This window comes from Pseudonaja textilis, chromosome 14, assembly GCF_049901715.1.
Source record: "Pseudonaja textilis isolate UNSWEBS1 chromosome 14, rPseTex1.2, whole genome shotgun sequence".
NCBI lineage: Eukaryota > Metazoa > Chordata > Lepidosauria > Squamata > Elapidae > Pseudonaja > Pseudonaja textilis.
Window position 1 is genome coordinate 5,582,769 of NC_142003.1, and position 13,515 is coordinate 5,596,283.

The 13,515-nt window shown below is 45.8% G+C and overlaps 1 protein-coding gene across 2 annotated transcripts; it reads right to left on the reverse strand.

The window, feature by feature from the left end:
* Positions 1-211: 211 nt before the first annotated feature.
* On the reverse strand, positions 212-11,739 carry METTL9 (methyltransferase 9, His-X-His N1(pi)-histidine). 2 transcript variants are annotated; one of them, XM_026704286.2, is made up of 5 exons: positions 11,043-11,739; positions 5,077-5,267; positions 4,003-4,212; positions 2,671-2,855; positions 212-1,005 (listed from the first exon to the last, which is right to left on the reverse strand). In XM_026704286.2, exons 1-5 carry the CDS (start codon positions 11,214-11,216, stop codon positions 800-802), a joined length of 966 nt encoding a protein of 321 aa, XP_026560071.1. In that variant the 5' UTR covers positions 11,217-11,739; the 3' UTR covers positions 212-799. The 2 variants fall into 2 exon arrangements, with proteins under 2 accessions (XP_026560071.1, XP_026560072.1); XM_026704287.2 differs by having other exon boundaries at positions 212-1,002; positions 11,043-11,593.
* Positions 11,740-13,515: the final 1,776 nt, after the last annotated feature.

Here is a 13,515-nt window from a genome sequence, read left to right on the forward strand (position 1 = left end):
GCTTTCCAGCCCTCTCTAAGCATTTCACAGAGTCTGCCTATTGTCCCCCAGCAATATGGGTCTTCGTTTTACCAACCTCGGAAGGATGGAAGGCCGAGTCAACTTTGAGCTGGTCAGGATTGAACTACCGGCAGCCGACAGAAACAGCCTGCAGTACTGCATTTTGACCACTGGGCCACCACGGCTCTGAAAACCAAGTTTTTCTACAAGCACCATCTCAAAAAAAAGTTTTATTAGCGTGATTAAAAACATGTGCTGAAGACCAACAGAATCAAATCATTTCAGGGACACAGAAGAAAGAAGAGAGTCTAGCCTGACGTTGGACGAACCCAGATTTCGAGTTTGAGCGGACAGACGGTTCTACGGCCGGTAACTCGCTCGAGGAAAACCAGCCGGGCTGGCATCATTTCTTGGCAAGTACTTTGACCAAGTAGTCCTAAACGGCTAGGTATAAAAATATTTCCATTTCATTAGACGTGTCTCGGGTTTTAAGAAACCTTAATGGAGAGAACTCTGATCTGTTAAAAAAAGATGTCCTTTTCTTTTTTTAAAAAAAAAAAACACAAAAAGAGGGGAAAAAGGGCGTTCCGAAGGAATTTAGTATTTTCTTTTTCAGTCAAGAAGTCCACTGAGATTAGACAAACTCCCACCCGCACAAAAAAAATCCCTCTTCCGGGAAGGAATCATTTAAATTCAAAACAAAACCACCAAAATCAACCAAAAACCAAAAAACCCGAACCCATCCAAAGAACCAAAACATTTTTCATTTGCTGGTGGCTTCCGGATTGGACTCCCGATTTCAGATTGGTCTGAGAACGAAGACGGCGTCGTCCAGGACGTAATAGTCGTTGTACATGTCGCCTTCACACAAGTATGGTAGTCTGGTGAACGCCTCGATGGCGAAGCCGGCTTTCTTGAGCACCTCTGGCAGGCTGTTCACCTGCTCCTCCCACGTCTGTCCTTTGATTTCCAAAATTTCGGATGGTTTATCCCACTTGCCACCTACTGAGAGAACAGAGCCTTCGGTTAGCTGCCGTTCGCAGGACGGAGAGACACGGCAAGCGGAATTAAAACAGAGAATGCGCATGGTCTGTGGAGATTCTCAGTCCAGGTTGTCCCAAAGGTGCCTTTTTTTTTTTCCTCAGGAGGCGGCTGGACTTTCTGGTTTTTCTTTGAAGATGTTTCGCTTCTCATCCAAGAAGCTTCTTCAGCTCTGACTGGACGGCGGGGAAGGGAAGGATTGATACTCCTTGCAGACAGAGCTGGTCATTTGCATCCTTTTTCGAGGGTCGTTGAGGCCTCTTGGAGGTTTATTTGCAGCAGTTCCAAGAAGGCTCCACACCCATTTGCACCCCTCGGGTGACCCTGAGGACACAGATAAACCCCCAAGTGGCCTCAACGACTCTCTAAAAAGGATGCAAATGACCAGCTCTGTCTGCAAGGAGTATCAATCCTTCCCTTCCCCGCCGTCCAGTCAGAGCTGAAGAAGCTTCGTGGATGAGAAGCAAAAGAAAAACCAGAAAGTCCAATTGCCTCGTGAAAAAGCACCTTTGGGACAAAATGGGCAGCGTACGATTATGGGATTGCAAGAGGAGACAACGCGGGTGAATAAAATATGATTGTCGGGCGCAAATAACCAGGAACATTTCTTGGGTTCAAAGGATAGATACTGTAAATTATTGTCGCAACTTGTACACAAGAATCTAGTCAGCTAACAGTCAGGACTAAATTGGTGCTAGGTAAAAGCTGACAGGATTCAAGAGGGAGCTGGACTTGGATCTCTTGTGGCAACGCAATCACTCCGAACTAATGACACCTTTAACTCTGCTTTCCAGCTGTGTCTGCTCTTCTCCTGCAATAATGCAACACCTCTCTTTCTATATCTGAAAAAGCATTTGATTACAGGAAGTCCTCGACATACGACCACAACCGTGCCCAAAACTTCCATTGCTAAGCAAGGCAGTTGTTCAATGGGTTTGCCCCATTCTACAACCATTTTTGCCACCATTAAGTGAACCGCCACAGTTGTTCAATGAATCATGTGGTCGTTAAGCGAATCTGACTTCGCCCATTGGCTTTGCTAGCCGTAAGCCAGCTGGAAAGGTTATAAAGGGAGATCCCATGACCCTGGGACAATATAACTGTCATAAACACATGCCAAATTTTGGTCATGCGACCGTGGGGCATGTGAAAACTGGTCATAAGTCGCTTTTTCAGTACTGTTGTAACTTTGAATGCTTGTCAGGATTCCGACACCTAACCCCGTTTAAATCATGAGTCTTGAGCCAAGCTCCAAAAGGATTTATTGAGAGTTAACATTCCAGCACCGCCTGGGTGTAGCCGACTCTGAGCCACATCATTCAGTGTCATCCTTGACCCTGTTTTTTCCCCCAACCCCTGGGTGTTGTATCCTAATTCATATTCTTCAATGGGACACATCCATAGTCAAGAGTCATCAATCATGCTCTCTAGTTAGAATTTCTCATGGCAGAAACTTCAGTCACCCAGAAACTATCTTTGAAAACATTTATGGAATGCAAGTTGCTCACTGCTTCCCTCTCCCTTTCTGCCTGCAACTCCAAAAAGGCCATACACATATTTTATGAGTTGACAACACTCACTAAATAAATGCTTTTCAGTCGGGAGCTATCAGTATCCGGGAGACCTTACCATTTTCCACGTACGGATGAAAAGGCAGAACCAGTGCTAGGATGACTCGGCCTCTTGTTGGCTCCAGCACGCTCCTGATATCTTTTAATACTGTCAGTGGCTGGTCACAGCGATCCAACAGATTCAAGCAACTGATGACGTCGTATTGGAATCCCGTGTTCTGCCATTCATTAATGCCAAGCACTCTGCCGGGGAAGGAAGAAGGCACAGAGTTATACCTGGTCAGGGGTAATTCTTCACTTCTCGTTCATCCCGAGGGTGAAGCAACAGTCTCCACCACTCCCTAAAGCCCTCTCTATTGGCCTTGTTGGTGGGAACACCTGAAGTTCAACAGCCTCGGAGAAGGCCACAGTTCGAATGATTCTCCTTAGCTTTGGGATAAATGGAAGCGTAAATTTAATAAGGAAGGAGAGAAGCAGGCAAAGGAATTCAGCTGGTGTGAGAAGAGACGGACCGGTCCAGATGTGGAGGCCAGGGTAGAGACTCAGTTGTAGAGGCCAGAGCGGAGAGCAGCGGTGGTATGCTACCGGTTTGGCACGGTTCAGCCGAACCGTAGTAAAAAAAAAAAACCTCCGACAATCAGCTGAGAGGAGAAAAGAAAAGCACAGGATTGGCTCTCCCACCCATTTCTGTGTTTTTCTCTTCTACACAGAGCCTCGGTGGTGCAGTGGTTAGAGTGCAGTACTGCAAGCTCCTCCTACTGCAATTTGGCAGATAGAATCCCACCAGGCTCAAGGTTGACTCAGCCTTCCATCCTTCCACGATGGGTCAAACGAGGAGCCAGATTGTCGGGGAGCAAGAGGCTGACTCTGTAAACCGCTCAGAGAGGGCTATAAAAACACTGTGAAGCGGTATATAAGTCTAAGTGTTATTGCTATCTATCCTCTCAGCTGATTGGCACTGTAGGCCTCAGCTGGTGTGTGGAAAGCTGCGTGTGCGTGTTAGGTGCGCGTGTGCAATCATCACACTGGTAGTGCAACAGTTAGGATCCCACTGCTGGTGGAGAGGCCTGATGTGGAGGCCAGGCTGAAGAGATCATGGAGGACAGAGCTGTGCTTCTCAACCTCAAAACTTTAAGGTACGTGAACTTCCGCTCTCAGAATTACCCAGCCAGCAAGTTTGGAATTAAAGTCTGGGGGTATTTTTGTTCTTTAACTGCAAAATTCTGCTTCTTTCTGTTTACTGGTTTTAGGGTTAGGTGGTGCAAGGAATGAGGGAATTGTCTTTTTGGACACCCTCATTCTCTTACATCAGCAGTAGAAAACACGTGTGAGCATCAATAGGCTTTAAACACCCATTTCGGAGCGACGCGGCGTTGCCTTAGTATCCTACCTGTATTTCTTCTTTTGAAGCTGCCAAATCATGGTCTCAGACAACTCGGTCACGTACGTTTCCTCAAAGTGGGGACTCATGACTTTGGTGACTTCACCATCTCCAGCTCCTAAATCGAGAAGCCGACGCGACTTCCAGTCTGGGTTGATTTTAAGCAGTCTCTGAAATTGTTCAGGTGAAAACACAAACATGGAACCTCTTTCCAGCAAGCTGAAAGGTTAAAGATGGGGAAAGGTGAGTTTATTTTGGAAGGGGGCATATGGGAGGCCATGTTTTCTTCAACGTTGGTGATAGGGAGGGGGTACCGATTGTTACGGAGAAACCAGAAGAAGAGAAGAAAAAGCCTTCTCAAGGATTAAAGACATTGATTGATTCATCTCTAGAAAGGTACACGGATGGTCCTTGACTTATGACTGTAAATTGAGCCCACAAGTACTTCAATAATTACATCCAGGGCCAGTAACCTTTTCAGGCATGGCTGGACACAACACACAAAGGCCAGACTACAAATAAATATACCTCCCCATTTTTTAAAAAAAAGGCCATTTCCTTTTAGAAATTAACTTTTCGTTATTTAGAGAGGGCACAGAAGTCATCCAAACATATACAAGTAGTTCTCAACTTGCCACCATTCTTTGGTGACCATTCAAAGTTACAACGGCTCTGAAAAAAAAAAAAGCGACTTATGACCGTTTTTCACACTTACGATCCGCAGGGTCAAAGTGATCAAAATTCTGTCTTGTCATGGATTTAGGATTGGTCATATTAGTCCTGAGGTCATGTGATCACCTTTTGCAACCTTCTAACAGGTGAAGTCAATGGGGGAGGCTTAACCGTGCGAATAACTTAACAGCTGCCGTGATTCCTTTAACAACGGCAGTGAGAAAGGACGTAAAATGAGGCAAAACTGACTTAATAATGTCTTGCTTCGCAGTAGAAACGTAAGGCTCCGTTGTGGTCATTAAGTCAACGGCGTGCTTGATGCCATTCCTAGCTGGTCTACTAGTAACTGTTTAAAAGTTGGGTTTTATCCCCGCTTTAATCAAACCCAAGAGGCCAACGTCTCACACTTACCCATTAATAGACGTCCTGGACATGAACAGGCTAAAAACAGATGATACGAAGGAATGATAAAGTTGAATGAACAACCAGCCAGATTTCTCAATACTATTGTTTAAGAAGATCCGTGTCCCTTGGTCAAGGTAACTCTGGATGAAGATAGGCTGAAGGGCTTCACACAACTGCTCCGTATTGCACAGATACCACTAGAAGGGAGAAAGGGATAATAAAGACTTGTTATTTCAGCTCTGCCAAACCAGAAGGAACATGAGATGGAACAAGAATTGCAATGCAAATGCATACACTTTGCGGGCAGAAAATCCCAGCCTTTTATCATCTATATATAAGTGTTTCTCAACCTTGGCCATTTTAAGAAGGGTGGACTTCAACTCCCAGAATCCACCACACACACACACACACACACCCAGCCAGCCAGCACCCAGTTTGTGTATCCAAGGTCCCAACTTCAATTCTCAACATCTCAAAGATCAATGTTGGGAATCCTAACTGGTTGCTGCCAGTTAGCAGGGACAATGGACCGGCAGCCCCACGACGAGATAGGCGGCAAATACATTTAACAAATAAATAATTTTAAAAATACAAATAAATCGGTTTTCCTGACTCAGATGCTGAGATGAGCTGCTAGTCAGAGTAGCTAACGCTAGGTTACGGGGACAAAGACTTAAGCCAAGGAAAGGATGCTCTTCTGAACCTTGGTATTTCAACATGTTTTGTAACTTGTATTCGCAGGAAAATCAACCAGAAAAAAAACAGAATTGGAAGAGATCTTGTAGGTCATCTAGTCCAACTCCTTGCCATAGAAGGGACCCTACACCATTTATGACAGATAGCTGTCCAGTCTCTTCTTGAAACTTCTAGTGATGTAGCTCCCACGACTTCTGAAGGTAAGCCGTACCTTCGGTTGATTGTTCTCACTGTCAGAAAAATTCTCTTTATTTCTAGGTTCGATCAGTTTCCATCCATTATTCTTTGTCTGGCCTTCAGAAAAGAGGTTGACACCCCCCCGCCCCCACATACCTCTTCTCCTCAAATATTGGAACAGGGCTATCATGCATCCCCTGGTCCTACTTCCAGAGTAGATCAGTGGCTCTCAACCTGTGGACTCTTTGGGAGCCACGATGTTGTCACCTGGGGGCCGCGGAGTCTTGAAAAGAACGTTATGATTTAAATGTTGAGTTAAGCCTTGGGGGTCCATGACCACAAAAATGGGAATTTAAGGGAAGTCTGTGCTAAAGAAACGGTAGAGAATCTCGGCATTCAACAACCTAACATTCCTGCTCCAAAAACGAGCGGGGACTGGGGAGAGGATGCATCTTAAAATGTGACATATTGTTTTGAATTCGAATTACGATTACAGCCCATTCATGTATTTCATTATCTTTTGGCTTTGGGCAAAAACCCAGAATCAACCTCTGCCCACCCCCCTCCCTTTCCCCCAATCGATCACTCTTGATGGGATGTTTTTTTTCTGACCTAGACGGGGCTACCCAGAATCAGGCTGCTTTTAAAGCAATTTTAGACACATCAGCGGGGCCATTTTAGAGCCCTTCCTCTTCTTGTCAGGAAACATATTAATCTCTGGCTGTAGGGGCTTCCTGCTGTTCTAATTATCTTCTATAAAAGCTGGTGAGTCTTCTGTGCTTTTCTTGAGAAGGTGGGGGGGGGGGGTGGATTACAAGTCAGGCTTTGCTTTATAAGAAAGAATCCCAGCCATACAAAATTTAGCAGCGAAAGGCTGAATTAGCCTCACAATGCAGGCAAGCGTCCAAAGTTAGAACAATCCCATTGTTTTTTTTTTAGGACAAGCATGTGTGGGTTTGGTTTTTTTTCAATTCCCCAGGTTTATAATGGAAGAAATTATAGCTTTCAATGATCACTTGGATAATTTGAGGGAAGGGACAAGACTGTATTATAGGCGGGGGTGGGTTTCTACAGGTTCGCACCTATTCGCTAGAACCAGTTGTTAACATTCTAAGCAGTTCGAAGAACTGGTTGTTAGAAGAAATTACTGGCCTAATCCTGTAAGGAAGGCGGGAAGGGAACATTCTGGTGTTGCTTATAGAAACTGCCTCTCCGTAAACCCTTGTTATGTTCTTGGCAGGACTAGATTTCCTGTCTCTGGAATTTTTTCCCCCTCCTTTGCTGATACTTTGCTTGTGTGAAGGGACCATTCAAAGTTACAATGGCACTGAAAAAGGTGACATGACCGTTTTTCACATTTACGACTGTTGCAGCATCCCCAGGGTCATGAGAAGCCAGGCGAGGAGATGCGTGCCTCGATGTGAGTGCTAGTCCTGCCAAGAACATAATCCCACCCCTGGTTGTTGAGTGAATCAGTCTTTCTGACTTTGCTTGTCCAGGAGGCCACAAAACAGGTGATCCCGTGACTCCAGGACACTACAGCTGTCATAAATACGAACCGGTTGCCAACTATTTGAATTTTGATCAGGTGACCATGGGGAATGCTGCGACAGTCATAAGTGTGAAACCTAAGTCACTTTTTTCAGTGCCGTTGTAACTTCGAATGGTCACTAAATGAATTTTTGTAAGTCGAGGACTACCTGTACAGCAGTTGAAGCTTAATATTAGGCCATATTTCCGCAGCTGGCAGGACTTGCTTGATCCTGTCAGGCCTTATTAAGACTTAGGTGGATATCCCAAGGCAGTAGACTAGATTTAGAAGTAAAAAAGAAAAATTCCAGAAGGAAAAAAAAAAGGAACGACTATATACTGTTGCCAATAAACCATGCATGGATCCAGTTAAATCTTTCAATCTCCAGACGGGGGAACTCATTGTTTAGTTATTTGGCTTCAGAACAGTTAAACTTCACAATTCATTTTTGGGACTTATCTGCATATTGCAGTAATATATATTAAATCCAAATAGGTCATCAAAAAGTCTTTAGCCAAATGTAAGGAGCCTTTAACGCCTTTGATGAATGAAGCGCAGGACTTCGAACATTGGCAGCGAGAAGGCAAGTGGGAATATCGATCGAGAATCCAGCCCGATGTTCATGAGAAGGTTTTTCCTGATGAACTAACAAGGAAAACTTGTGGTTTTTTTTATCAATTTAACCTATGATATGGTACAGGTAGCCCTTGAGTTACGACCAGAATTGAGCCCCAAATTTAAGTTGCTAAGTGAAACGTTTGTGAAGCAAGGTTGTCCCATTTTACGACTTTCCTTGCCACCCACAGATATTAAGTGAATTATCGCATTTGCTAAGTTAGTAACGCGGTGGTTAAGTGATTTTCCCCATGGACTTTGCTCGTCAGAAGATCGCAAAAGGGGATCGATCGCGTGACTCCAGAACACTGTCACCATCATAAATACAAGCCAGGCAAGCACCTGAATTTTGATCACATGACCCAGGGGGTGCCGCAATGGTCTGCGAAAAACAGCCGTAAGTCACTTTTTTTTTCAGTGTTGTTGTAACTTTGAACGTTTACTAAATGAAATGTTGTTGAAAGTTGAGGACTACCTGTACTTATTACAGCTATTTGCATATTGACCCAATAAATTATGTTAAGAATAAGTATGCCAAGTAGAATCACAACCCACAAGCCTGAAATGGTAACAGCTCTAATTCAGTGAAAAGTAAAACTGAATGTGGATTCCATGTTAAAAGTCACCCATTTTAAAAGTCCACAATGAAACAGCTGCCTTTTTCTCGGCTCCACCTCGCCTTTTGACCCATCCAAGCCCCCTAAAACTGAGAGATTTCAGGTCATATGTATATCTAATTCTACCTGGCACAAGTGGAATACCCATAAATCATGTTTCTTTCAAAGTTCCAGCTTTCTAGCAGATGTTGGCCCACGTTCCAAGACCTGAAAACATTTACATTTATTAAATTACTACTAAGTGTCAGGCGTACAATAATATATCATATCAATAATATATCATCAGAGCTGTCCAGATGTTTGCGAATACAGCTCCCATAATAATACTTGAATGTAGAATACTTATAAGGAAGAGAAAAAAAACCCAAGAAAATAGAACAAGATGGATGAGACCAGGGACGCAGAATCAGAAAAAAGCACTTAACTTTAAGACTTGTGGACTTCAACTCCCAAAATTCCCCAGCCAGCCATGGGAGTTGGAATCCATAAGTCTTAAAAGTTGCCAAGGTTGGACACCCTGATGTAACTAAAAGAGAAGAATTAAGGGGAGGAAAAAAACAATGAAAAGAAGAATGTGTGAGAAAGAAACAAGAAAACAATGCAAATATGAGTGAATAGGTGGTATGAATGATATATAGAAAGCAAAGCAGTCAAATGCTACATGGACTCAGAATGCTGGGTTGTAATCCGGAGAATGCTAAGTTGGATAAAACTGCTTTCAGCGGAAGAACAAAAAAGATATTTTCACAGCCAAGATCTTGCAAACTAAACTTTGGGGAAATGCAAATTAATTTCCTTCTAATTTACACCACCCCACTATCCATCCACAGCAGGGGCACCACTACTGCTCTGCACAAACAGGAAAAAGGAGGCTGTGCCAGGACGTGACCAAATCACAGAGGGATTTGCATGGCAAGAAAATATATAATCAGAGAATTGAGAAGTGGGCCTTTAAGTCTTGGGGGTCTTCACCAGCACTTGTCTTTCCTGCTCCAGACCCATAAAACCGAGGTGGAGGGGAGGGCTGAGCAAATGCTTTACGTTGCCCTAATTGCTTCTCACCCTCCGGTCACAGAGTCTATAAAGACGTGTCATTCGATCTATTCTTTCCCAGTTCGGATTAGGTGCTGCTATTGTTGCCCTCACTTATTTCTTAGGCTCTGCTCTTAGTATTTGGGAGGGGAGAAAGGAGAAGACGGGGAGTGGGGGAACCCCGGGGATCTCCTGGCTTGTCTCATCCCGTCCTTGACCCTGGCAACTTTTTACCTTCTTGCCTTGACTGTGGAGATTCTCCCATCATCCAGGTCAGGGTTGTGCCAAAGGTGCTTTTTTTTCCCCCAAAAGGCAACTGGACTTTCTTGGGTTCTCCCTCGCCCCGCTTTGAAAAGGTTTCGTTTCTTATCCAAGAAATGAAGCAACTTCACGGATGAGAAAGGAAACATTTTCAAAGGAAAACAAAAAATAAAAATCAAGTGGGGAGGCACCTTTGGGATCTCTTCCTGCCTTGCATGCCAAGAAGGAAAGCAGCTGGATCACCACTCAAGAAGGAATATCCCAACACGGGTTTCTTCCCCCTCCCTCCCTTTCTCCTTCCTTCCTTCCTTCCTTCTTCCCTCACTCCTACCTTCCCTTTTTCCTTCCTCCTTCCCTCCTCACTCCCTCCTTTTTCCTTCCTTCTCCCTCCCCTTTTTCCTTCCTTCCTTCCTTTTCTCTTCCTTCCTCCCTCTTTCTCCTTCCTTCCTTCCTTCCTTCCTTCCTCGCTCCCTCCTTCCCTTTTTCATTCCTTCCTTCCCACCCTTTCACCTTCCCCTCTTCTCTCTCCTTCCTTCCTTCCCTTTCACCTGTTCTCCTTCCCTTTCACCTGTTCTCCTTCCCCTCATCTCCTTCCTTCCTTCCTTCCTTCCCCTTTTCCGACCTCTGACCGTGGGTCTTCCCTCTTAGACCAAGGAGGGAGGAGGCGACTCTCCCTTTCCTAAAGAGGACACTGCTGAAGGGTGTCCAACAAACGGGGGCAGCATTGGGGTCAGACCAGGCTGGGGGCATCCCTCCCCCCCCGCTCAATGGGCAACGTCAGGGAACTCCTTGGGGAGGGGGGGGCTTCGAGTTGCAAGGGGCATCCTCCCAGCCCCTCCCTAACCTGTCCCAGATACTCCATACAAATATAAGGCTGGGAGTCCTGAAACCCTTCCCTCTCCCCCACCCCTTGAAGGGAAGGGGTGGGGGGTCCGAAGGCCACAAAAAGGAGGCGGGGGGAGGGGGCGCCTGTCTTGGTAAGCCCCCTCCAGGCTCTCTCCTCAGACTGGCATCGCTTTGCCTCGTGGGTGCGGGGGGCTTACCTGCTGGTTCTCCTTGTCGCCCGGCGCTGCGTGGCCGGGGCCGCTCATCATGTTCGCGTAGAGAGAGCGGGATAAAGGGCTCCGGAGGTAGCGAGCGGGGCCAGACCACATCCTCCTCCTCAGCAGCCACAGCGAGACGGCGCAGCAGCCCAGCCAGGCCAGGCAGAGTCTCATGGGGGAAGAAAGGGCCCGCGGAGGAGACGGAAGAAAGGGGAGAGCGATCACCCCCGCCCGCAACCACCGCCTCCTTGCTCCATGACGGCGGCGGCGGAGGAGGCAGAGGCGGCGGCCAGAGCCAGCGCGGAGATCCCCATTGAGCGCCCTCCTCGCCGGCGCGTAGCCGAGGCCGGAACCCGAGGCCCGCGGAAGGGGGGCCCGGCCGGACAGGATGGCCAGGGACACGCACGCGCCCGACTGCCTGCCGCCCGCTCGCTCTTTCTCGCGCGCAACGCGCACGCGCAAGGCACACACACACACACACACACAGGCGCGCGCCCCGCCTCGAGCCGCCTTTCCTTCCTTCCTTCCCTTCCTTCCGCGGAGCCCTCGGCTCGCCCGCGCGCCTGCGCACTCGGCCGGGACCGCGCCCGCGCCCGCGCCCGCCCCACCCACCCCTTTTGGGCCCGCTCCTCCAATCCCGGAGCGGCCCGAGCAACGCCGCCCGCCGCACAATACCCTTCGCGGGGGCGCGCGCGTCAGGATCGGGGAGGGGGCGTGGCCGACGGTGCGGGCGCGCGCACGCCCGGACGCGTTCCTTTCCTTTCTCCCCCCTACTTTTCATGCCCTGCTCAGTGACGGTCTGTGGGGTGGTCGTAAAGCGACCTCCCCGCCCCACTCCCTCCCTCCCCCATCGTTAAAACGACGCTTTCCAACGCCTGATTTCCCATGGTAGACTTGACCTGCACGGGAGGTTCCCTTTCACACACACGCCCGGGACATACATACATACATACATATATATATATATATATATATATATATATATATATACACACACACACACACACACACACACACACACACACACACACACACACACACACACTAATTCTCATGGGCTTTCCAAGCATCCCTTTCCTCTTTAACAGCAGCATCCTTGTGTCACGCCAGGGAAGAAACCACCAAAATATCCCCAACAAAGAGTTCCATCAGATAGACTGCACCTACACGAGGAGGTTCTACCTGCAGAACCAGGATTTTGAATGAGATGAACAACTTGATCTTTCACACACACAGACACACACACAGAGAAACAGCCACCTGTGTGTCTCAGGGAAGAGACTTCTTCATGTCCAATGGGAATAATGGGAAGGAATATTTATTTTTCCCCCCCAAAGAAAATCGCCCACAAAAGGAAGCCTCGCTGTCCCTTGCATGGATGAAAACAGCTGTGATGGCTCATAAGGAAGCTAAACTATTGTACCAGTTTGGGAGACTTTTTCCTAACTGTTCATTTTCACACCCCACGTTTAAAAATAAAACCACTTTTACAGAACAGTAACTTTAAGCAGCTGGAAATTACTTGCAGCCCACAGCAAAAAAAAAAAAAAAAAGCTTTATGCTTGGGGGGGGGAAGGCTCTTATTTTAATTGGAAAAACTTAATGGACAATTAGTGAGTTTCCACGTCACTCCACAAGAAGTTGGAAGAGGAGAATGATATGGATTAATTTTTTAAAAAAACTACAAAATATTGAACTTTTCCTTATTCTCCATTGCAAACATTCAAAAATTAAAGATTGTATAACTGGGAAATCTTTTTTTAAAATCTATCTACTGCTGGATTGGCATAATTCCAAATTTTAAAAGAGCTGGACTATTATGCCAAATAGATTATGTATTATGAAAGCACAAAGTCCAGGGCAATATATACTATTGATTAGGATCTGTCTTATTCTGCCAACATAGTTTTAGGATGATTTGTGTTGCAGTAAATAAATAAAAGCCATTGGCACCAGCAACTATTCTGGCAGATAACTGAAGGGAAAAGCATTATAATGCTATTACGGATGACAAATTGTACCTTAGCTTTGTTCAGTCAGTTGAGCTGTACTGAAAAATGCCATCATTTATAACAATAATGTTTGGAGGAAGTGTTTTAAATAATGTGGGTGTTTTTCCAATTCTTAATCAGTATTCTTCATTGTAAGCTTGTTCTGTTACCAGTTTATCCAGTTTACCAAGCAAGCAGGAAAAATGATGGAACGGTGTTTATACAACTTACGCTCCACCAAAAATATCACCTATAAAAGCCAGTTCCATTGAGTTCCCTATAATACGTCCAACAAGCAGAAAGTAATTAAGGATTTAAACATTTAGAACCATTATACAGTAGTTTAATTCATAATAAAAGGCACTAAGGGTTTATTAGACTAAAAACTTTTAAGATAATGTATTAAAAGGAGAGGGAAAGCTACTGGACTGGAACAGCTGAAGAATTTAATAGACCAGAACAACATAAGAAAAAAAAAAGCT